The sequence below is a fragment of the Podarcis liolepis genome (genome assembly GCF_965112155.1).
Source record: "Podarcis liolepis genome assembly, chromosome: 14".
NCBI classification, from domain to species: Eukaryota; Metazoa; Chordata; class Lepidosauria; order Squamata; family Lacertidae; genus Podarcis; species Podarcis liolepis.
Window position 1 is genome coordinate 5,505,803 of NC_139569.1, and position 25,510 is coordinate 5,531,312.

Below are 25,510 nucleotides of genomic sequence, written 5' to 3' on the forward strand. Positions count from 1 at the left end.
CCCAGTAAGCTTTAACCTTACTACAAGACCACCACTTATGTTAAAAAGAACCTTCTTTCATATGTAAAAAAAAATGCATCAAAAAGCATTGAGGCTGTTACTTGAGGCTCAGGTGGTCTCAGTAAGAGTCTGACTTCCAGTTTAACTTTCCAAGCACTGATTCAATTCCAACACTTACTTCCAAGAATTTTGGGTGTCTGGCACCCATGAACTCTGGCACCCACAAACAAGAGAGGACAGAGTGGAATGCTGGAGGGCTGCACTGCTGGGACCTTCCCAGGACCTTATTCATTGTAACTCCCTCCCTCCTTCTTGCAAGGCCCGGACACAGCCCTTCTCAACCTGCTGGACCTTTCCCATGAATGGTCAACAGGCAGCCCCTCCAACTTTCCCCACCTGCTTTCCTTGGGACTCCTCCTTGGGACTTATGAGAATCCCACAGGCAGCTCCAGGTAGGGGACATAACAATAATCCAGACGTGGGGCTTTACCAGGGCATGAACCGTAGCAGCAAAGACGAAGGAGCGGAGAGGCTTCACAGGAAAGGAGGCTGCTTTTGAAAGCCCTGTTTGGTTGGGAGAGAAGAAGAGAGAGAGGGAAGCATATTTCACGGTGTGCAACCGTGACAGTGTTTTCTGAAGGAGGCCAAACATAAGGGACCATTTCTCACGCCTTGAAAGTTAATGACTGATCCTCGGCGCAGGTTTACAATTTAATTGAAAAATGGCAGGCGGGAACAGGTACGATGATTAATGCCGCCATAAATCATCGGGGCGCCAGCACAGCAGCACCACCCAGGGTCTGCGATGATCTGCAGCCAAGACCAGCCAGTAAACCCAGATGCAGGTGGATTTATAAGGGAGAAAATGAAGGGAGGGAAGATTGCTACAAACACAAGACGTCTTTGCCCTTCCACGGCAAACTCTGCCGGGAACGACTTCTTCCTTCTTCTGATTCCTTATTTACACCTTCTCTTGATGGTGGGCGGCTGTTTTTTAATCCCTGCATTAAACCCACACACAGGATTCCAGCACAAAAGCAGGTCTCCCTCCTGTGGTTTCCAGCTGCTGGCATTCGGAAGCATCGCTGCCTCTGACCATGGAAGTCTGTCCCAGCCCAGAAGGAAAGAGGAAGTTTACCTGCTGGCTGGACAAACATTCCTCCCCATGTGTAAACATGTTCACTCTAGGAATGTTGTACTTGACTGCTCTTGTGTTTCACATCCCACACTTCCTAACTTTGAGGTTTCTTCCGTCTATCAAGCAACATATAAACTTTATGAAACAAACAAATGCTAGGGCTGCCATACATCTGGAATTCCATCCACCTGAAATAGCATCAGGGTGGAATTTCTGAATTTTCAAAAAACCCAGGCATATGGCAACACCATGTCGGAAATGTTGAGCTAAAAAATAGCTCAAAAACTTCAATTTTGGGGGACGTGGTTTTTTTATATATAAAAAGGCTCAACAATACATTGAAAAGCATTGTACTTTATGGAAAAATGAAAAATGCATAAAGGTAAAGGGACCCCTGACCATTAGGTCCAGTCGTGGCTGACTCTGGGGTTGCAACGCTCATCTTGCTTTACTGGCCGAGGGAGCCAGCGTACAGCTTCCGGGTCATGTGGCCAGCATGACTAAGCTGCTTCTGGCGAACCAGAGCAGCGCACAGAAACGCCGTTTACCTTCCTGCTGGAGCGATACCTATTTATCTACTTGCACTTTGACGTGCTTTCGAACTGCTAGGTTGGCAGGAGCAGGGACCAAGCAACGGGAGCTCACCCCGTCACGGGGATTTAAACCGCCAACCTTCTGATCGGCAAGTCCTAGGCTCTGTGGTTTAACCCACAGTGCCACCCGTGCAGGACAAAACAGTGGGAACTTGCAGGAAGGCCCAGGTTCAATTGCCAATAGGGCTGAGTGAGAGGCTCTTGCTCAAAACCCTGGAGAGCTGCTGCCAGTCAGTGCAGACACTACTGAGCTATATGAACCAATGGTTTGACTCAGCCTGCAATGGGAGGGAACAGGCCTGCGATTAACCCGACACGACACATTGAGCAAAAGATTCCTGCATTGCAATCTGTCCTAGAACCGTGTGATTCTAGGATTCCAGGACAGATTTAACTGCACAGCCCATCTCCAGAACAAGTCATTTAACAGAAATCTTCCAGTTTTTGCTTGGTGGGAATGACCCACCCCACTCCACAAGAACTGAGCAGGGGGAAAACAGGACATTATACAAAACCCACCGAGCACCAGAGGTGGAAAGGTGATGCATCAGGCAGGAGGAGAAACAGGATGAAATCCACGTTTGGTAACAAAGCCACCTCTAACAGGGACCTCTCCTCTCCGCGGTGATACTTTGCAAATCTGAGCATGAATAAATAACCCAAGCCCAATCAAATTAACCTCTGGCTGAGCGACGCAAGTCGAGAAATTACCCTCAATTCCAAATGAGATTAGAAAGGGGAGTTTATTCCGCCAGCCTCCCGTGAATCTGACTCCAGAAGGACAGGTGTCTTTTGCATGACGTACACAAAGGATTTCCCTAGGGGGCCCCAGGCTCCATCCCATATCTCACCAGATGGGGCTGAGGATGTCCACGTCTGGTTCCCCACCCCTGGTGTAGACCATACTGAGCTAGATGGACCCAGTAGTCTGACAGCTTCCTGTGTAACTGAGCTCTTTCTTCAGAACAATGAGGACTGGCGCCTTTATTTAAAGAGGCCAATGGCAGGGAATCTACTTTGCTTGCAGAAGGTCCAGGGTCCAATCTCCGTGTTATAAGAAAATCTGCTCCCTTTCTCTTATGGCAGGCATGGCCAAACTTGGCTCGCCAGACGTTTTGGGACTACAACTCCCATCATTCCTAGCAACAGGACCAGTGGTCAGGGATGATGGGAATTGTAGTCCCAAAACAACTGGAGGGCCAAGTTTGGCCATGCCTGCCTTATGGGGCATTCCAGAGCCCGTATAGAGTCCTTAAGTGGGTTCCCTATTGGTAGGAGGAAGTAACAGATGCCAACCAGAGTATATTGAGAAGCAAAGCGGTTAGTAAGCCTGATCTTTATTAAAAGAACTGTTGCAACAGGGTCTCCACTCACCACACGCAGGAGGGAGGAGAACCCAGAACAATAGTGTCCAAGCCCTTCCATAGACTTTTGAAATTGCCCACCCTGTAGTCAGAGACCACCACCCCCAAAACATCATACATACATCACAGAAGGAGGCAGTCTACAGCGGAAATCCTGTCTGCCTGCCAGGATACCTGATAATGGTCACTGATTGCATTACCTGGGCAGCCTGGCCATTTTTTTGTGATGGTTAATACTTTTAGTTCCTGAGTCCAGGTCACAGGCTCAGCCTATCCATACACAAATACGCCCTTGAGGCAGGATTTGTAAGCAAAAAGACAGTGGGAAGGCTTTTCCCGTTTGTCTCCCTTACTGCAGAGGAATATTTGAGGTCATTGGGAGAGTCAGAATGGCTTCAGGATTGCTCTCCCATACTATTTCAGACATGTGGTTTATATACAGTGGTACCTCGCAAGATGAATGCCTCGCAAGATGAAAATCTCGCAAGACGAAAACGTTTTTCGTTTTTTGAGTTGCTTCGCAAGACGAATTTCCCTATGGGCTTGCTTCGCAAGACGAAAAATGAAAACATCTTGCAAGTTTGTTTCCTTTTTCTTAAAACTGTTAATACCCAGGGTGACTTCGAGGAGCAACTCATAGCACGCGGTGTGGTAGCCTTTTTTGAGGTTTTTGAAGACTTTGGTGATTTTGAAGACTTTGGGAAACCGTGCTTCACAAGACAAAAAATTCGCAAGATGAAAAAACTCGCAGAACGAATTAATTTCGTCTTGCGAGGCACCACTGTACTTAGGCATGTGTTTATCTTGTACATTGATGAACATTTAATTTATATTTGGGACCTTAGAATTCTTATAGCAGTAATCTCGGATGTATCATTCCCCCAGGGCATTGTGGGCCCTGTAAACGTTGCTCACTGACCCCCTGCCAGTTCCGCCACCAAATAAAACCATCAGCAGGTGTCAACCAACATGCTCTCCCCATCCTATTCCAGACACATGGTTCATATATTTAGATATACGTGCATTTGTGAATATTTATTCTATACTTGTGACTCTTATAACATCAGGTACTGCTTGGGAAAAGATTCTTGCCTGAAATCTTGGAGAGCCTCTACTAGTCACAGTAGACAATATTTGGCTCTGTCCACGACAGCTCCCTATGCCCCAATCTTCCTAAGCTACCTGGAAAAGAGGAAGAGGAGATATCCTGACTTTGTTTCTCTCTGCCTCTTTCTCCCCCTGAGCCTTCTAGGCAGTCTGTAGCTGGCAGGTGCTGGGGCTTAAGCCCCACCATCACACTTGAAATATACTCGGAGTCACACAGTGATTTCATGCTCTTTGTTGCAGCTCATAAAACAGTGACTGAATTGCCCCCCAAACCTCAGGCTTTTATATACATTTTTTACACAACGAGTCCCATCTGATTGGCTGATTCTGCTTCCCTCCTGGAGCCTGATTGGGCTGCTCCTGCAGGCCAATCAGTTGTTGCACTCTAGGATTCTATCGGCCTAATAGGCTGATTAACTTCCTCCTGGGTTCCGATTGGGCTGCTCCTGCAAACCAATCAAGTTGCTGCATTCTAGGATCCCACCTGCCAGTTGTTCTAGGATCCAATCTTAGGACAGCGGTACCTCTAGTTGCGGACACAATCCATTCCGGGGTGCCATTTGCACCCAAAAAAGTCCGCAGCTAGAGCACCTCTTCTGCGCATGTGCGCAGAGCGACTGAGCACTTCTGTCATGCATGAAGCGCTCGGAACGCTTCTGTGCGTCCATGTGGGGCGAAACCTGGAAGTACAGTGGTACCTCAGGTTACATACACTTCAGGTTACGTATGCTTCAGGTTACAGACTCCACTAACCCAGAAATAGTATCTTGGGTTAAGAATTTTGCTTCAGGATGAGAACAGAAATTGTGCTCTGGCGGCGCAGCGGCAGCAGGAGGCCCCATTAGCTAAAGTGGTACCTCAGCTTAAGAACAGTTTCAGGTTAAGAACGGACCTTCAGAACGAATTAAGTACTTAACCCGAGGTACCACTGTATACACTTCCGGGTTTGTCGCATTCGCAAGCTGAAAAGACGCAACATGAACCTAACGCAACACGAGGTATGACTGCACATAACAACACCATAGCCTTGGGAGCATTTTGTCGGAGGACCTGCAGCCCAGTCACAAATGCATGATTGCTAGACTGTCACAAACAGGGGCAATGGAACCATGGAGTTTCAGAACTCACATATGAGCTCATACCCCCAAAGTTGGTGGCGGGGGAAAAGACAGCTCTCACACTTGTTTTTGGAGAAGAAGTATCAACTGACTTGTTGTGGCTGCAGCGAACTGTTTATCTGCACATCTGCACAAGTTGCAAGAGCAAGCACACAGCTAAGGGTGTGCGAACAACCGAAAAGCCCAAACGGCGGTTGTTTCCAAGTCCTTTTATCAACAGATTCTGCCAGGCAAAGCTGGTTCCATCCCACGGCCTTGGGAAAGAAGATGGGAATGACTCACATTCCAGATGCTTGGAACAATCAAGTCCCCATTATTGCTCATTGTCGTCCCCCGTCAATGACTACACCAGACCAGAGCCTAACGGGAAGAGGACTTTGCATAACAAGAACAGCGTGAGTCACAGCCACATCAGCTTTCTTCTGGATTTCCTGAATGCAAAATGGAATTTCAGTTTATTTAATATTTTGCATTTTTCAGGGCACAGCTCTCGACGCACGTGATTCTCTCACTGCCGGCTTTCAAGGGATCGGCCTGGCTTACAAATCCCTGCAAACTCTGGGCCAATGGGATCAGGGCCCCGAGAGCTGCCACACACCCTCAAAGTGTCCCTATTTTTCAGCGACAGTCCAGGATTTACAGAAGCTCTCCTGGTTTCTGATTTGATCCCAGAATGCTTTTCCTTAAAAAGGTAAAGGACCCCTGACAGTTTAAGTCCAGTTGCAGATGACTCTGGGGTTGTAGCACTCATCTCGCTTTACAGGCCGAGGGAGCTGGCGTTTGTCCACAGACAGTTTTTCTGGGTCATGTGGCCAGCATGACTAAGCCGCTTCTGGTGAACCAGAGCAACGCATGGAAACGGCGTTTACCTTCCCGCCGGAGCAGTACCTATTTATCTACTTGCACTTTGATGTGCTTTCAAACTGCTAGGTTGGCAGGAGCTGGGACCGAGTGACGGGAGCTCACCCCGTCGTGGGGATTTGAACTGCCGACCTTCTGATCGGCAAGCCCTAGGCTCTGTGGTTTAACCCACAGCACCACCCGCGTCCCTTTCCTTCCCCCCTACAAAGCTACAAATTCCCGGTGCAGTTTAGCCATCAACCCCTGTTCCCAGGAAGCTGCCAAATTTATTTAGAGAGTTTTCTCCTTGTTGCTGCTGTTATTAAGCCACCCGGAATCAGAACCTTCTGTGAATTGACCACAAATTGCCCACAGGTCTATCAAATGCCATCAACCACCTTCTGCCTGCCGTCTTTCTCAAGATCCTGGACAGGTTCTGAAAAATGACAGCCTCACACTAACAGCCAACCGTTGCCAAAGGTCAATGATGGCCCGGTCCTCCCTGTGTCCACTCAGAAGGACATCCAAGGCTCAGTGGTTTACACCACAGCGCCACCCACATCCCTGCTTTTCTTTAAAGGTAAAGGTACCCCTGCCCGTACGGGCCAGTCGTGTCCGACTCTAGGGTTGTGCGCTCATCTCACTTAGAAGGCCAGGAGCCAGCGCTATCCGAAGACACTTCCGGGTCACGTGGCCAGCGTGACGAAGCTGCTCTGGTGAGCCAGCACCAGCGCAGCGCATGGAAACGCCGTTTACCTTACCTTCACTTCAGTTTCCTTTCAATTATTCTGATTCATTACTCTTTTATTTATTTGTCGCATTCATTGAGCCAAGGAGCTCAGGGGGGAAACATGCTTCTCCCCCGCTTCCATTAATCCTCAGAACAACCCTGCAAGGTGGGTTAGGAGACTGTAGCTGTCCCAAGGTCACCCAGTGTCAGGGACTGGGCAGAGGAGGAATGGTGGAGACTGCCTGACCCTGACCCTTCCAGGGCGGAGGAAGAGGAAAACAGTATAGATTCACAACAGGGGTTTGAGGTAGGTCGCAGCTCAGAGGCAGATGAGGGTGAAAGCTGCGAAATCACGGGAGAGCCAGAGCAACACCGGGCTGACACATTGTCATGAGAAAGCATCACAGAGCTTCCATCTCCCAGAACCCGGTGAGCCTTGAAAGTAGGAGAGCAAAGAGCTCAAAGACAGAGAAGAATAAGAGTTTGGATTTGATATCCCGCTTTATCACTACCCGAAGGAGTCTCAAAGCGGCTAACATTCTCCTTTCCCTTCCTCCCCCACAACAAACACTCTGTGAGGTGAGTGGGGCTGAGAGACTAGCCCAAGGTCACCCAGCAGCTGCATGTGGAGGAGCGGGGAATCGAACCCGGTTCACCAGATTACGAGTCCACCGCTCACAGAAGGCACATCACAGCACCCATAGAGGAGGTGATGATGACGACAAATGAGGAAGTGGGAGAGACGGAGGGTGGAGATTCACTCAGGACAACACCATTATCCAAGAGGCTGTGTACTATAGCTTCTCTCTGTAAAGAATGAAATAAAAAAGGACTGTAAGAAACTTTTCCTTGTTTTTATACTTTCCTGGGCAACCAGCCGGGAGATGCTGACAGCATCCTGGCACACAGGGAGATTCCTGGCCAGGTGGAGACTTGAACCCTGGTCCTCCAGGTCCTAGTCCACCACTCCAACCACTCTACTGCCCTTCCTCTCACCCGCCCCCAAATCATACTTAAATGAGGTCCACTTAAATTGCTTTATTCCCCCCCCCATTCATATTCTACCCAGTAACCCAGATTATCTCCCCGTTAAATCTCTCTGAGCCTTCCGCATGCATAGCAGACATGCTTTTCCCCTGGCCTGAGCTAAGCAGGTATGTTTCTTTCCACAGGGGGCAAAGATGTGCCAATGCACTGCAATCTCCCTTACACCCCTCCGGCAATGCTGTCCACCTCTTCCCTCTACACATAGCCTTGGGCAAAAGCAGCTCACCCACGACTCTTTTGCGCAGCAGAAAAAGTGCTGCTGGATGCACACAGACACACACAAAAATTATAAAATAAAAGCAGCCAGAGAAGATGCCTGGCAATTTTAATCTGCCATGGCCATGAGATAACTATTTGTTTAAGAGCATTCCATGCAGGGCAATTCTATGCACGTCCCAAGCAGGGTCAAGCGCAGGGTTTCTCAAACTAAGGGTCTCCAGCTGCTTTTGGACTACAACTCCTATCACTCCTAGCTAGCCAGGACCACTGGTCAAGGATGATGGGAATTGCAGTCCAAAAACATTTGGAGATCCAAGTTTGGGAAACCCTGTTCTAGTGGGACTTGTTGCCAAGTAAGTGAGTATATAGGAATTGGCTTAGCACCTTTCTTTTATTGTGTTATTTAACAACAACAACAACTTATTTATACCCCGCCCATCTGGCTGGGTTTCCCCAGCCACTCTGGGCGGCTTCCAACAAAAGATTAAAAATACATTAAAACACCAGTCATTAAAAACTTCCCTAAACAGGGCTGCCTTCAGATGTCTTCTAAATGTCAGATAGTTGTTTATTTCCTCGGCACTAGATGGGAGGGTGTTCCACAGGGCAGGCACCACTACCGAGAAGGCCCTCTGCCTGGTTCCCTGTAACTTCACTTCTTGCAGGGAGGCAACCACCAGAAGGCCCTAGGAGCTAGACCTCAGTTTCCAGGCTGAACGATGGGGGTGGAAACGCTTCTTCAGGTCTACTGGGCTGAGGCTGTTTAGGGCTTTCAAGGTCAGCACCAACACTTTGAATTGTGCTCGGAAACGTACTGGGAGCCAATGTAGGTCTTTCAAGACCGGTGTTATGTGGTCTCAGCGGCCGCCCCCAGTCACCAGTCTAGCTGCCGCATTCTGGATGAGTTGTAGTTTCCGGGTCACCTTCAAAGGTAGCCCCACATAGAGCGCATTGCAGTAGTCCAAGCGGGAGATAACCAGAGCATGCACCACTCCGCAGGCAGGGAGGGTCTGATGGAGTGGAGAAGGGAGCTTTAATGAGCTGCCCAGCTACTCTCTCCGTCTGTTCAGTTCCATTGGATGGACCCAGGTTCAAAGAACTTAACCTCAGAAGAGTTCTGCAGGATCAGGCCAGTGACCCATCTGGTCCAACATCCTGTTCTTACAGTGACCAACCAGAAGCCCCTGTGAGAAACCCAGAAGCAGAATCTGAGCACAGGGTCCCTCCTGTGATTTCCAGCAGCTGGTATGCAGAGACAATTCTGCAGAGATTGCCAGTCTAGCAATCCTGGCTAGGAGCCATTGATAGCCCTCTCCTTTATGAACTTGTCTAACCTTCTAAAATCATTCAAGTTGGTGGTTCTCGCTGCCTCCTCTGGGCACTAGCTGAAGTCCTAGTATTAAAATGTAACAAACAAAAATCTGCCCTTATTCCCTTATGGGGAACACAAGAGCCCTTATAGAGTCCTTTGCAGGTTCTCCATCAGTCGGAGAAAATAACTGAGGCCAACAGAGAATACTGAGAAGCAAAGCAGCCAGTAAGCCTGATCTTTATTGAACTGTTGCAACAGAGTGCTCCCCTCACACACAGGACAAGGAGGAGGACCCCAAACAAAGGTGTGCCTGCCCTTTTATAGACATTTTAAATTCCCTGCCCTGGAGCTCAAGACCACCCCTCCATACATCAAACATATATCCCAGAAGGGGTGTAACCCAAGACCACCCCCCACAAACATCATACCTACATCACAGAAAAGGCGGTCTACAACAGAAATTTGAGTGTTGGTGTTTTTCCTGTCTGGCAGAGTTTTCTGATAATGCCTTATCTGATTGCCTTTCCTGGTAGTCTGGCCATTCCTTTGAAATGGTGATCACCCACTTCCTGAGACAAAGGGAAGGTTCCCTCACCCCCTCCCTCCTTGCAGAGAAAACATTTGTTCAGTTTGGGAGTCAAAATGGTTTCAGGGAGTCAAAGTGGTTTCAGGAAGGTCTTCCTGTGCTGCTGCAGACATTGGTACATTAATGAACATTTATTATATATATAAGACCTTAATTTTTTTTGTTTCAAAAGATAAGGAGGAAAAACCTCTGCCTTCTCAATATCTCCTTCCCATTGTCATTTGAGCCAGAGTGAGATCCAGTTGCAAAACTATGCAGTTTGCAACGGTGGAGGGAATCTCAGGATGCTAAACTTGAGGGGTCTGATCCTGCAGCCAGGCCCATCTCATGATTTTAAGAGCAGGCCCAGGAGACTCTTGCAAGCAGGCTGGGCCTTGGGTGCTTTGGCAAGGGTACCACCCTGCCCTCAGTTGGCACCAGCCCTGCTAAGGCAGTAACACCTTTCGGCACTGGGAATCCTTCATTCCCAAGACCTCTGCTGCTGTGGCTGCAGCTGCTGCTGCGCCCCCGAGGAGCCAGGCCCACTATAAATCCAAATAAGAAATAACTAGATTTCTGCTGCCGACAGAACCAGCATTGAAAACGATAAAGCACGGCGCTTGGAAGCAATAACCTGTAAACTAATAAACTGACCAGACACTTTGATAGCGCAATCCTCCCACAAGCGGCGAGCCTTAATGGCCGCTCCGAAGCTCAAAGCTGATGCTTTGCTACAGGAGGAGAAAATATCTCCACTCCGCAAGGGGTCCCGGGGGCGTGCTCGGCTCGGCTCCACGCCGAAAACGCGGCCTGTATCGATCCCCACCAACGACCTCCGCCTTTCTCCAGAGCTCGTCCGGCTCCCGAAAAGCCACACTCGACTCCTAAAGTGCTTTTTCCTTTTACTGTGTTGTTTTTTCTTTCTGGGGGAGGGAAGGAAAATAAGTGGGGGGGGGGGGGAGCATCTGTGCACTGAGGAGTGGGGGGGGAGAACCACATACACCTAAATAAATAACGAAGGAGATCTAAAAATGGTCGAGGCAGCAGCAGTTCTTATTTGGGGCATCTTAACAGCAGCACAGCCTTGCAAGCCCCAAAAAGGGCTGCATACATCTCTGGAGCACGGGACGTGTTTATACCTTACACTCGAACCAAATGCTAATTCTTGATGGGATTGTAGCTCAGGGAAAAAGAATCTGCTTTGCATGCAGAAAGTTCTAGGTACAATCTCTGGGCAAAAGGATCAGGCGGAAGGTAATTCAGCGGTTGTCATGGACAGTGCCGGATTTACGTACAGTGGTACCTCAGGTTACAGACGCTTCAGGTTACATACGTTTCAGGTTACAGACTCCGCTAACCCAGAAATAGTACCTCAGGTTAAGAACTTTGCTTCAGGATGAGAACAGAAATCGCACGACGGCAGCGGGAGGCCCCATTGGCTAAAGTGGTACCTCGGGTAAGAACAGTTTCATGTTAAGAACGGACCTCCAGAACGAATTAAGTTCTTCACCCGAGGTACCACTGTATAAGCTAAACAAGCTATAGCTTTGGGCCCCACTCTCTTGGGGGACTCAAAAAAAATTAAAGGAAAAAAATTGTATTTCACTATTAATGTAAAGCTAAAGGGACCCCTGACCATTAGGTCCTGTCGCGGACGACTCTGGGGTTGCGGTGTTCATCTCGCTTTACTGGCCGAGGGAGCCGGCGTACAGCTTCCGGGTCATGTGGCCAGTATGACTAAGCCGCTTCTGGCGAACCAGAGCAGCGCACAGAAATGCCGTTTACCTTCCCGCCGGAGCGGTACCTATTTATCTACTTGCACTTTGAGGTGCTTTCGAACTTCTAGGTTGGCAGGAGCAGGGACCGAGCCACAGGAGCTCACCCCGTCGCGGGGATTCGAACCGCCGACCTTCTGATCGGCAAGTCCTAGGCTCTGTGGTTTACCCCACAGTGCCACCCGCGTACTTGAGCCAAATTCACACCCCACATTTCAAAGCACTGTGGCACCAGAATAAACAGTCATGACTTCTTCCCCCAGGAATCCTGGGAAGTGTCTCTTGTTAAGGGTTCTGAAAGCTGTTAGGAGACCCCTATTCCCCTCACGGGAACTACAATTCCCAGAGCCTCCTGGAAAGAGAGATTGACCATTAAACCACCCTGAGAAATTTAGCTTCATGAGGGGAATAGAAGGTCCCTCCTAACTCTCAGCACCCTTAACAAACTACGGCTCACAGAAACCTTTGAGGGGGAGCCATGACTGTTTAAAGGAGTCCTGCAGTGTTTTGTATGTCTGGTGTGAGGAGGATTGTCACGAGCAAGCGGAACTCGAACCTCTGGCCTTTCCCTCCCTGCGAGAAGTGAGGTTACAGGGAACCAGGCAGAAGGCCTTCTCGGTGGTGGCACCCTCCCTGTGGAACACCCTCCTGTCAGATGTCAAGGAGCTAAAGAACTACGCAACTTTCAGCAGACACCTGAAAGCATCCCTATATAGGGAAGTTTTTAATATTTGATTTTTTATTATGTTTTTGTATATGCTGGAAGTTGCCCAGATTGGTTGGGGCAACCTCGTCAGATGGGCGAGGTACAAATAATAAAATTAGTATCAGGGCCGTCTTTAGCATATGCGCCGCCGGGGTGCAAAGATCTGCCCAGCACCCCCAAATTTAGTTAATTTTGTGTGCATGGCGTTGTTGAGAATGACAAGCGCCATCGTTGAGGCTGACAAGCACCGCCGTTGTGAATGACAGGTGCTGCTGCTGATGTGGCGCATCTTTGGTAAATGAGTGCACAAACTCAAAAGTCCTTTAGTGAAACAGTAGGTATACATTTCAGTAATACCTAGGTATATATGCATTTTGTTTTTCTAGCTTGATCAAAATTATTTATTGTTTCATAACAGGTAGATAGTTAAGAGCTTAGGCAGCTTCAGCGATGGGTGCCTGATGCCCTCCAGAACTTGGCGCCCGGGTGCCCTGTACCCCTTGCACCCCTGGGTAAAGATGGCCCTGATTAGAATTATTATTAATAATATTTCCCTCCCAATTTGCCCTTTGCGTCAATGTTTTTCCGCCTCGGTTACAGGAGGCTCCCTGGGCCCTCTGCCACGTCCTGTGAAGTTTGAAGGTTAGCAGCGTCAAAAATGGAGTGGAACTCTATCTCGGCCGGAGAATAAATTATCCTCAAAGGCTGTTGCCGCTTTTGTTCTCTGTCGGTTTATTGACAGTCAGGCCCATTATCTATGCCAAGCAGGTAGATCTCTGTTGAGGGAAGCAGCAGAGGCTCCTGGCGGTGCAAAGGAAACACAGGACTTGCCACACCGTTCAGCAGGGAAGGCGATCCAAGTCTGCGATCCATCTTTCCCACCCGTTTAAGGAAGGAAATGTTATGAAGGCACCTTTCTGTGGGATTCTGCTGCCCTCTAGTGGCGGCAGAGCACAAGGTTCCTCCCCAGCTTCGTCAAAGACTGGAGAGGCAGAACATCTGGTGGTTGTCATTGTGGGGTATTTTTTATGTGTTCAGTGTTTTTTATATTGGAAATTTATGTTATGAAGCGCCCTGAGATCCACAGGTATAGGGCCGTGTACAAATTTAATAAATGGAAAATAGAATAAAGCAGTGTCATAGTGCTTTAATTAGACACGGCTTTCCCCCCGCAGAAGCCTGGGAACTACAGTTTGTAGAGGGTGCGGAGAGCTGCCTTATTGTGTTTTTAATATTCTGTTGGAAGCTGCCCAGAGTTCCTTGGGCAACCCAGTCAGATGGGTGACTAATAATAATAATAATAATAATAATAGTCAGGAAAGACCCCATTAACTGTTGTTGTTGTTGTTGTTGTTGTTGTTGTTGTTGTTGTTGTTTAGTCGTTTAGTCGTGTCCGACTCTTCATGACCCCCTGGACCAGAGCACGCCAAGCACTCCTGTCTCCCACTGCCTCCCACAGTTTGGTCAAACTCATGCTGGTAGCTTCGAGAACACTGTCCAACCATCTTGTCCTCTGTCGTCCCCTTCTCCTTGCGCCCTCCATCTTTCCCAACATCAGGGTCTTTTCCAGGGAGTCTTCTCTTCTCATGAGGTGGCCAAAGTACTGGAGTCTCAGCTTCAGGATCTGCCCTTCCAGTGAGCACTCAGGGCTGATTTCCTTCAGAATGGAGAGGTTTGATCTTCTTGCAGTCCATGGGACTCTCAAGAGTCTCCTCCAGCACCATAATCCAAAAGCATCTATTCTTCGGCGATCAGCCTTCTTTATGGTCCAGCTCTCACTTCCATACATCACTAACATCACCATTAACTGTACAGAACTACAATTCCCAGAGTTCCCTGGGAAGGGTGATCCATTCATAGAATCATAGAGTTGAGGATCATCTAGTCCAGGGGTTGTCAACCTGGTCCCTACTGCTCACTAGTGGGCATTTCAGGATTCCAGGTGGGCGGTAGGGGGTTCTACGGCACATGTCACTGCAGCATTGGTGGGCGGCAAGGAAATTTTACCATCGAGAAAGATGCATTAGTGGGCGGTAGGTATAAAAAAGGTTGACTACCCCTGATCTAGTCCAAGCCCTTGCCATGCAGAAATATGCAGCTGTCTCATACGGGGATCAAACCTGCAACCTTGGCCAGGGCCGTCTTGTTGTTGTTTAGTCATTTAGTCGTGTCCGACTCTTCATGACCCCATGGACCAGAGCACGCCAGGTACTCCTGTCTTCCACTGCCTCCCGCAGTTTGGTCAAACTCATGCTGGTAGCTTCAAGAACACTGTCCCACCATCTCGTCCTCTGTCGTCCCCCCCTTCTCCTTGTACCCTCCATCTTTCCCAACATCAGGGTCTTTTCCAGGGAGTCTTCTCTTCTCACGAGGTGGCCAAAGTATTGGAGCCTCAGCTTCAGGATCTGTCCTTCCAGTGAGCACTCAGGGGGCCGTCTTAAGTCCCCGTATTTTTTTCACTCCATAAGACGCACCTAGTTTTTAGAGGAGGAAAACCTGGGGGGGGGGGAATATTCTGAATCAAATGTTGTACTAAACTATTTAAAGCAGCAAAGTGGATGGCCCATGTCTACTTTGCTGCTTTAAAGCGAGCCGCGGAGGAGGGACGAACAGGAGCCATGGCTCCCCTGAAATTATTCGAATGCTACGAGAGAGTTTACACTACAATAATTATTTTTCAAATATATTTTTGAAGACTTTCCATTTTGAGATAAATACTTGTTTTGGTTTATTGTTTATTTTTTCAGACAAGCTATCTATAGTAGTTCCGCATATTCAGCCAATTTTTGAATCCATTCTAGCCTTGAGGGAACTTTGTCACTCTTCCAGTTTGGTGCAATAAGAACTCAAAATCCAAATATTGTGATTATTCTGAATCTCCTGACTTCAGGGAAGTTTTTAATATGTGACATTTTAATGTATTTTTAATCTCTGTTGGAAGACGCCCCGAGTGGCTGGGGAGACCCAGCCAGATGGGCGGGATACAAATAAATTATTATTATTATTATTATTATTATTATTATTATTATTATTATTCCCCCTATCCCTTCCATGGGTCCTTTTGATTCTATTTTCAATTGCATATCAATACTTCTCCAATTTTTCACCTTCCTAAGTTATCTATACATTCTGTTACATTACAAGTGTCTTTAAAATCCTGCTGGTTTCTGGACCTGTTTACAATGATTTTGTATATACATTATAAACATTTCCCGTTCTTTTTAAAATTTTCTTCTCTTCTCAATTCCTGAGCTTCCCAGTTAGTTTTGCTATTTCGGCTTGATTTGCCATTCTCTAATCCCCTTTTCAAGCCATCCACTTTGGTAGCTGTTATGTACTGAGTTGAATAGGATCCAAACTGCAGCAGTCTGATTGGCCCTAGAACAATAGGATCCAAAATGCAGCAGTCTGATTGGTCCTAGAACAATGCAGCAGTATGATTGGTCGGCAGGAGCCACCCAATCCAGCTCCAGATAGAAGTGAATCCACAGCCTGATTGGCCTACAGGAGAATTCCGGAATTAGCCAATCACGTGCAGCCCATTGTGTAAATAATGTATATAAAGCAGATACTTTGAGGGGACTTTCATTCCCTTCTCAACACCATGAGCTGAATAAAGAGCATAAAATCCACTCTCGACTCTGAGTATATTTCAGTAGCCATCACTGCCTCTTGTGGAAGTGAGTTCCAAAGTTTAACACTGCGCTATGTGAAGAAGTCTTTATCGGTCCTGAATCTTCCGATGTTCAGCTTCCTAGGATGTCCTTGAGTTCTTCTCTCTCGCCATTTTCTCCAAGCCATGAAGTTTGGCAAACTTCTACCATGCCATGAGAGCCAGGCAGCAAGGCCAATGGTGATGGCAGATGGACTCCAAAAAACATCTGGATGACCATAGCTTCCCCACTCCATCAAGATGCAAGCAATAGGCAGGAGGACATTGCAGGCTAGCGGCATTTGGCTCCTGCCTGTGAACTGTTTCTGTCCCAGCAGGTCTTTGCAAGAACTCCTATATAACCTCAAGAGCTTAGTACCGGAGTCGGCTTGTTTTCCTCCTCCCTCCCCCTCCATTTCTCCTTTGGTGCTGTACCTTTTATATCATAAGCCTGTGGGTAGGATTCTACTTCACTTCAGTCTTCTTAGGAAAACCTTTTTTTCTGACGAAGGGTGGGGTGAAAATGTTTAAATCCTTGATCTAAGTAAATTATTCTTGCTTATACTTAATAAGTAATAATTCCTGCTTATGGGGGGGTCTCTCCTTATTTCTCTTTTGTGCGTGTGTGTGTGTGTGTGTGTCTTTCTTTATTAGTTGTATCTGGTCTTGCACTGCTTTCATTCATGTTTTCCAAAAGTCTGCAAACAGTTTTTCTCCCTTGAAACGCGGCCTATAAATACTGTAAAGACATTAATAAAGAAATGTATTTGCTCTTTATCCATAACTTTCAGGCGTGTGTGTATGTGGGGAGAAATAAAGACTATTAATCTATGGAAGAATTTTTAGAGGCAGAATTGTCTTCCTTTAAAATCAATGCGGTTTAAAATTACATCTGCTATGCTGGGTTGATTAATCGTTGAAATTAATCAATTTTAAAAAGCTATTTTCATGAACAAAAAAAGGTGTCCCTGATTAATTAGTCAGCAGATCTTTCTTTTTTAAAATAAAAACTCCCTCATGTTTATTTAGCACAACCAAAAAATGGAAATACATAATGTCAAGATGCAATAAAAATCCAATAAAAATTTAAGCAAAACATTATGCACATCTAGTCGCAGCGCACGCCCCCCCTCCTCTAACCAACTCCCTCCATCCATAGGAATGGCAGGTATGTTTGCATCATTTCGTATTTTTATGTTGTGTAACGCCCTGTTACTTCCGGCTGAAGAGCAGTATGCAAATCATCATCATCACATATACATCCCTGGAATCCCATATGGAAAGGCAAAGGTAAAGGGTCTCTGGTCCAGTCCAGTCAAAGGCGACTATGGGGTTGTGGCACTCATCTCGCTTTCAGGCTGAGGGAGCCGACGTTTGTCCACAGACATCTTTCCAGGTCATGTGGCCAGCAGAACTAAACCGCTTCTGGCACAACGGGACACCGTGACGGAAACCAGAGCGCAAGGAAACACTGTTTACCTTCCCGCCACAGTGGTACCTATTTATCTACTTGCACTGGTGTGCTTTTGAACTGCTAGGTTGGCAGGAGCTGGGACCGAGCAACAGGAGCCCACCCCATCACGGGGATTCGAACTGCCGACCTTCTGATCGGCAAGCCCATGAGGCTCAGTGGTTTAGACCACAGCGCCACCTGCATCCCTACTCCCAGATGGAAAACTTGGCTGGCATGGTGAGAAAGAGGAGAATTAACCCCACAGGTGCTGCTGACACTTTTCTGCTCCAAATTGCCTTCTCCAGTCTTGCTCCCTTTCCTCTCCTCTTCCCCACTAGGTCCAGTTGGAAAAGATTGCAAAGTCCTTGGGGCAGAGACCTGATGCTCTTACATTTCGCAGAGTGCTGCATGCACTGATGCCTCCACATAAGCAGGAATTATTACTTATTAAGTATAAGCAAAAATAATTTACTTTAATTTAGATCGAGGATTTAAACATTTTCACCCCACCCTTCATCAGAAAAAGGTTTTCCTAAGAAGACTGAAGTGAAGTAGAATCCTACCCACAGGCTAATGATATAAAAGGCCAAACACCAAAGGAAAAATGGAGGGGGAGGGAGGAGGAAAACTCCGGTAGTAAGCTCTTGAGGTTATATAGTAGTTCTTGCAATGACCTGCTGGGACAGAAACTGGGACAGAAACCAAATGGCGCTAGTCTGCAATGTCCTCCTGCCTATTGGTTGCATCCTGATGGAATAGATCCTGTTTAGGTGACAGCAGAGAAAGGTTTTAGATGCAGTTAAACCAGGGGTAGGCAACCTAAGGCCCGTGGGCCGGATGCGGCCCAATCGCCTTCTCAATCCGGCCCACGGACAGTCTGTGAATCAGCGTGTTTTTACATGAGTAGAACACGTCCTTTTATTTAAAATGCATCTCTGGGTTATTTGTGGGGCATAGGAATTCGTTCATTATTTTTTTTCAAAATATAGTCTGGCCCCCCACAAGGTCTGAGGGACGGTGGACCGGCCCCCTGCTGAAAAAGGTTGCTGACCCCTGAGCTAGACTCTCTGCAGAGCTAATGGAGGAGGCCTGGCCTGCTCCCCTTCTGATTTGCAGCCCTGTAGAATGGCAGCTTGTGGTTCTTAATATGCTGCCTACTCAGTAGAGACTGGGGGTGGGAATTCCCCTTTGTGGTGCTGTGAATCTTTTCCCCACCTTCGCCACTTGGTGGGGCAAATTTTGCAAGGTGGGGGTTTTATGTGGGGGCGGGGGAAGGGTAATTTGCATCATTTTAAAAAATCAATTTGCCCAGAAGGTTTTGGTTCTATTGGTGTTTGATTACCTTTTTTCTTTTTCTCATAGCTTTTTCCTATTTTAATCTGCGTTAAATAATTTTTAGTGATCATAATCTGCAAACCGCCTGGAATCCCAGTCTGGGGCAAGGCCGGATTTAGGTTTGATAAGGTCCTAAGCTACTGAAGGTAGCTTTTTATGTCCAGCTGTCCTTTGTCAACAACAAATTGTTGCTGTTTTTTGTGTTGAATATGACGCGGGTGGCGCTGTGGGTTAAACCACAGAGCCTAGGACGTGCTGATCAGAAGGTCAGTGGTTTGAATCCCCGCGATGGAGTGATCTCCCGTTGCTCAGTCCCAGCTCCTGCCAACCTAGTAGTTCGAAAGCAGGTCAAAGTGCAAGTAGATAAATAGGTACTGCTCCAGTGGGAAGGTAAACGGTGTTTCCGTGCGCTGCTCTGGTTCGCCAGAAGCGGCTTAGTCATGCTGGCCACATGACCCAGAAGCTGTACCCCGGCTCCCTTGGCCAGTAAAGCGAGATGACCACTGCAACCCCAGAGTCGGTCACAACTGGACCTAATGGTCAGGGGTCCCTTTACCTTTACGCGCTATACGGTAATTTATGGACCTAATAGGTCCATATACACAACATAAAAGACTATTGCTGTATGTAGGTTTTATTTTATTTTTTATCTTATATTTTGGAAATGTACATCCAGGGTTTTCCCCCCTTTAAATTCTTTTGGGACCACCAAAAGAGTGGGGCCCTAAACTATAGCTTGTTTAGATTATTATACGTAAATCCGGCACTGACTCTGGGGGAAAGGCGAATGCAAATGAACCGAACACTAATGAGACGCCAGACCACGAGAAAAGCGAAGCGAACCCCGCTCCACGCGCCCCCAGAGGGTGTTTTGGACATGCTCAGAGGCCCCCTCGCCCTCCTCGGCTTCGGCTCCGCCCAGGAGGGGGAGGAGAAAGGCGATCCGAAGAAGAGGAGGAGGAGGCGGCGCCGGAGAAAGAGCGAGGGAGGCGGGTTTCCGCTGCGTAAAGAGAAGCCGGCGCGGCGGAGGGTGCGCATCGGAGGCGGAGCGGACTCGGTCTCGTTTCCCTTCCCGGCTTCCCTCGCCTTCTCACCCCGGGCTGCGCAGGAGAAGCCTCGGTCTGCGGCCCCGATCGCAGGGACGAGGCCGCGCGGCGCTCCCGGAGCCGTAGAGTCGGGCGCGAGTCCACCGGTTGCGTCCCGGGGCGCGCTCGGCGGCCCCCTCGCCAGCTCTCCAGAGGCGCACGCGTTTGGCCAACCCCCGCCCCCAAATCCTAGGTAGGTGCAACGGCAAAATAGCAAATCTGCAAAACAGTCCGCGGGTTGGTGTTGCAAATGGCTAAAATCCCGGGCCGTCATTGTGTAATTCTGTAATTGTCTAAGAAGGCGCAACCTCCTGGAGGAAAAGGGAAGAAGCAGCTCTCCAAAACAGCGCTCCGCCTCCCGACCTGCTGCCTTGAAAACTGCTAGGATTAACTCCGCAGATGCTAAAATTCTAAGTAGGCGGTAAAAAGAAAGAAAGAAGCAGCAACTCCTTCCAGGTTGCCTTGCAAACTATAAAGGTGGTTGTGAGAAAGCTCTACTCCGGTGTAGCCAGCCCACAGGATCCGGCCTTCTTTCCCCCCCAGTCCCACGTGGAATCATTGCCCTGGCTAGAAGGTCCCAAGTCTGTTCTCTAGGGAAGGCTTTCCTCGGAGATAAGCTGAAAAAGCATTTCTCGGGGTTGTACAGGCCTACTGGACTTGCCTAATGAAATAGGTTTTTAGCAGGTGCTGAAAGGAGTTCAGAGAAGGCTGCGATGGCGTGCTCATCAGCTGCACAGTGTCAGTAGACTCTGCCAAAGTGTATGTTGCTGCCATACAAAGATTGGTTTCTTGCAAATGCAGAACGGCTGTTCTGTGGCACAGCGTAACAGTGCCAGGTCTGCAGTTCGAAGCTGTCAAGGGTGTAAACTGGCTCCAAGTCACTAAAGGCGTTCTATACTAATAGTCAGTGTTGGAAACTCAGATATATAATAACCTAGGCGCCAAATGGGTCCTTAAACCAGGATTACAGTCACCAAAATGGAATGCCTCCTTGCCATTTTTGAGCAAGATGGCTTGAAAGTTGTATTTTTCAATACGACTTTTCCCCGAAATTCATTCTGATTGTGTAGATAAAATATCACCGATAGAATTCTAGAGGATGTGCTGCTTGAAAATAGTCAAGATCCAAGGATCCCCAGGTTTGCAGCTCCAGGCGGTGGCGATGTAGTAATAATAATAATAATAATAATAATAATAATTTATTATTTATACCCCACCCATCTGGCTGGGTTTCCCCAGCCACTCTGGGCGGCTTCCAACAGAATATTAAAAACATGATAAAACATCAAACATTAAAAGCTTCCCTAAACAGGACTGCCTTCAGATGTCTTCTAAATGTCAGGTAGTTGTCTTTCCTTGACATCTGACAGGAGGGCGTTCCACAGGGCAGGCGCGACTACTGAGAAGGCCCTCTGCCTGGTTCCCTGTAAGCTCACTTCTCGCAAGGAGGGAACCGCCAGAAGGCCCTCAGGCTAAACGATGGGGGTGGAGGCGCTCCTTCAGGTCTACTGGGCCGAGGCCATTTAGGGCTTTCAAGGTCCAACACTCTGAATGTCAGGCACCATCCAGGCACCTGGGCATCTTTGCTTGGTTGCAAGTGGCTGATAGCCAGGTGCAAAAATGTGCCTGGCTAATTTTGAATGCTGCTAATAGTAGCCCCTTGAACCTGGCTCGGTAGCAAGTCAGCAACCAGTGCTGATCTTTGAGCTGAAGTATTAAATGCTCAGAGAGTCTCACTCCTGCCAGCAATCTTGCTTCAACATTTTGCACCATCTGCAGCTTCTGGGCCAAGCTCAAGGGAAGCCCCACGTCAGGTGTGCAGCCGGCTGTTTGTTCCCTGCTGGTTGTGATGTCCGAGCAAAATAACGTTCCCTTGTGGGTTTTGTTTTTGCCAGTTGAAAGCTATCGCCATGGCCGCAAGATCCATTGTGGACTCCAAGCAGGCAGAGGAGGTGGTGCAGGGCATCCCGACCGAGGTGGTGTGCACAGCCTTCGCCAACACCATCCTGGTGGTGGTGACCCAGTACGGGAAGATGGGGACCCTCGTCTCGGTGGAGCCGAACGTGGTGGCTGACGGCATCAGCAGCCCTTTGCTCACCACAAAAGTCCTGCTTGGCAAAGACGAGGTTTGTTCATTCTTTCTTCCGCAGTTCATTTCAGAAAAGTACACGGTCCCTGCCTGCAGGCTTATCAGCCCAAGTAGACACGACACAAAAGGAAAAAAGGTTGGGGAGGGAAGAGGAAAAGTGGAGACTTGTTCATTCTTCCTTCTGTAATTCTGTTCAGAAAAGCACACGGTCCCTGCCCGCAGGCTTATCAGCCCAAATAGACACGACACAAAAGGAAAAAAGATTGGGGAGGGAAGAGGAAAACCGGAGGTTTGTTCATTCTTTCTTCCATAATTCTGTTCAGAAAAGCACACGGTCCCTGCCTGCAGGCTTATCAGCCTAAGTAGACACGACACAAAAGGAAAAAAGATTGGGGAAGGAAGAGGAAAACCGGAGCCAAATTCTTGCATACTGTTTAAACCGGCTGTGATGCATTTTCATGACCAGAAGGAGATGTCTGGATACCAGTTTAGCAGCTGACATCTCCGCCGGGCAGCCTGGCGTGGCTGCGATGTCGTGCCCATCAGCTGGTCTGTGGGGCAGCACGGCGCCAACAGACACAACTCTTTTGGTGCCCTTCAAATCAGCTGGCTCGCACAGCACCCACAGAGGCAAGTCTCTTGCTGCTGCGCTGCCCCGCAGACCATTTGCTTTGTAATCTTGTAAGGAAAAAAAGTGCCTAGGCATATCGCTGTGGGGACCGTAACCTCGATTTAAAGTGTCTGTGGTGATCACACAGGATCCCCGGACGTTTAACGGTTTGTTTAACGGTTTGTTTGTTTAACAGCTCGCTTCCCCCCTGCCACCAACCAGTTACTCTCTGGTAAAACACTGAGTCCAGTCAGTTGTTAAAAGTGAACAAAAAAATAAAATAAGTTTATTTTACAAACAGTAACAAGTTTATGGTTTCTCTGATAATATTCCTGTCAGTATCTTAACTTTAGTTTCTTTACCGGCCTATACCTTCCTAATACCTTCTGACTGATTATATCAACTGTTTGACCGACGCCTCTTAACAAATTCTCTCACTCTCTCACACCAGACTAGCCCAACCCACAGACTTATCTTCTCTGTCTCTTCAGACTGTCTTCTCAACAACTCTAACTAACTAAAAAAACCCTCTGTGCTTAAACCTTATACACAGTTAACTCTGCCCCCTGGGTTCCCATCGGTTAGACATTTTACAATTAGTTAACCCTTTCCCTATGAACCCAGTATGATGTCACACACATAGGAGGGCAAACGCCACAGTGTCATTTGACTCCTAGAATTCACCATATTTTTCGCTCCATAAGACGCACTTTTCCCCCTCTTAAAATCTAAGGGGAAATGTCTGTGCGTCTTATGGAGCAAATGTGTGGTCCCTGGGCAGCCCCGACCTGCTCTTTGGGGCTGGCGGTGAGGGAAAGCCGGGCTTCCCCCACCACCAGCCCCACAAGTTCGGGGAGCAGAAGGAAGGCTGCTCCCGACCTGCTTTGTCCCTTCCCCACCTTCCACAGCTCTCTCCCTTCCCCACCTCCCGCAAAAGCCAGGGATAGCTGCGCTCCATTTAAAGAGCGCATGGCTCTTGCGGGAGGTGGGGGAAGGGAGAGAGCGAGTCCCTTCCCCCACCTCCCACAAAAGCCCCAAAGAGCTGCGCGGAGCGTGTGTGTGGCTCTTGGGGGCTTTTCCCCGAGGAGGGAGAAAGCCAGTCTGTCAGTGACGGGCTGCCCTTCTCCCTCCTCGGGGAAAAGCCTGCAGGCGCCACACACACGCTCCTTGCGGCTCGTGAAAGGGAGCGCTGAGCAGAGCCTGGGATGCATACAGACTCTGCTCAGCGCTCCCTTTAAATAATATTTTTTTTCTTGAATCCTCCCCCCCCCCCAAAAAAATGTAGGTGTGCCTTATGGTCAGGTGCACCTTATGGAGCGAAAAATCTCAGTATCTAACATGGGTTGATTTCCAGCCCCTCGTCCACATCTGTGCCAAACATCTGGCGACGTCGGTCTCTCAGGAAGCTGGGAACAAGCCGGTTCTCCTGGCGTTGGCCTTGAAGGACAAGAGCGTCGAAGGGATACGGATCCTGAAAGAGGTGATTGGCCGATGCCGGGTGTGGTGAGGTCCAACCCGCAGCGTGGAAGACTTCGACTCGCCAGGACTGATTGTCTTTCCTCACTTGAGGTATTTACCTCTTTTCGATGGGCCCTGCCTTGGACGTGCCTTTCCTTCAGAGACAATAGTTGTTGTTGTTGTTTTAAAAAAATCCAGTATAGCAGACCAAATAAGCAGGACATGGACACTGCAAAAGGTTTGCATTCAACACAGCCGTCTTGCGTTCCTGATCTGCGATGAGCGAGTCGGTTGCAGCGCAATAAATTACCTCCACAAAGATCCGTTTCGAAGCTCGTCTGTTCTTGCTGGGCCTGTATGAGAGATTTGTGAGAAAGAAGTCAAAACGTCTTTTGTTATTTGTGAAACGTGTATGTCACCTTCCACTCGAAGATCACAACATTAAAAAATACAATATGGGGAAACACAAAATAAATAATAAAACAGACCAATAACCCCCATCCCACAAACACTCTTCCCCCTTAGCTGCCAAAATAGATTGTCCTCTCAAGAAGTCTTTCAGCTCACTTTTCAGGGGGCTATATATGTAAATGTATATGTATGTAGTTTTTCAAATTACAGTTTTACAATCGCATATCCAACATACAACAAAAACAAGATTCCAAAGAATATCCTGGACTTCCTTTTTGTGGGTCCTATTATTAATCATGTCCTCTTGCATCTTTTATAATAATCCAGATCTTTTACATCTCCATTATATCCAAAATTCACCGTTAAACTACAAGTGTTCTTCCAATCCTACTAACAGTTTTAACTGTTTACAGTGGTTTTTAAGATAAATTTTTTTAAAATTCCCATTCTTTCTTGAAATTTTGGTCTTCCTGATTTTTTATTCTTCCGGTCATTTTTGCCATTTCAGCATAATCAATCAACTTAATCTGCCATTCTTCTCTGGTTGGGACTTTATCTTCTAATAATTTTTTAATATAAATTTTTATATTTTTTTAGCTGAGAGCCAGATGGGCACTTAAGGCCACAATCCTAAATACACTTAACTGAGAGTAGATTTCCACTGAGTTCAGAAGGATTTGCTTATGAGTCAGTGTGCCTAAGATTGCAATTCCAACCCACCCAGTCGAAATGGATGTTTTTGAAAGTACTTACAAACAGCTGGATTGTACCCATCTAATTTTTAATGTTATTCCTTATCAAATACGTGAGTTGCATTTTTGCCACAGCAACTTGAAGCAAAAGACAAACACGTTTTTTAAAGTTTTGTTTTTTTTAGTTGGTATCAAATTCCAGTTATATATT

At 47.7% G+C, this 25,510-nt stretch overlaps 1 protein-coding gene across 3 annotated transcripts in view; it reads left to right on the forward strand.

Annotated features, from left to right (window-relative positions):
- The window catches only part of PSMG3 (proteasome assembly chaperone 3), a 340,750-nt gene extending 316,235 nt beyond the window's left edge, over nucleotides 1-24,515 (forward strand). The window contains exons 1-3 of one of the 3 annotated variants that reach the window (XM_083474859.1): nucleotides 19,880-20,232; nucleotides 21,935-22,165; nucleotides 24,093-24,515. In XM_083474859.1, coding sequence (XP_083330985.1) covers nucleotides 21,950-22,165; nucleotides 24,093-24,245 — 369 coding nt within the window. In that variant the 5' untranslated portion in view covers nucleotides 19,880-20,232; nucleotides 21,935-21,949 and the 3' untranslated portion in view covers nucleotides 24,246-24,515. Of the gene's footprint in view, nucleotides 1-19,879; nucleotides 20,233-20,329; nucleotides 20,454-21,934; nucleotides 22,166-24,092 lie in introns of those variants that run through there. The other 2 variants (XM_083474860.1, XM_083474858.1) reach the window with 2 other exon arrangements.
- The last annotated feature ends 995 nt before the right edge of the window (nucleotides 24,516-25,510 follow it).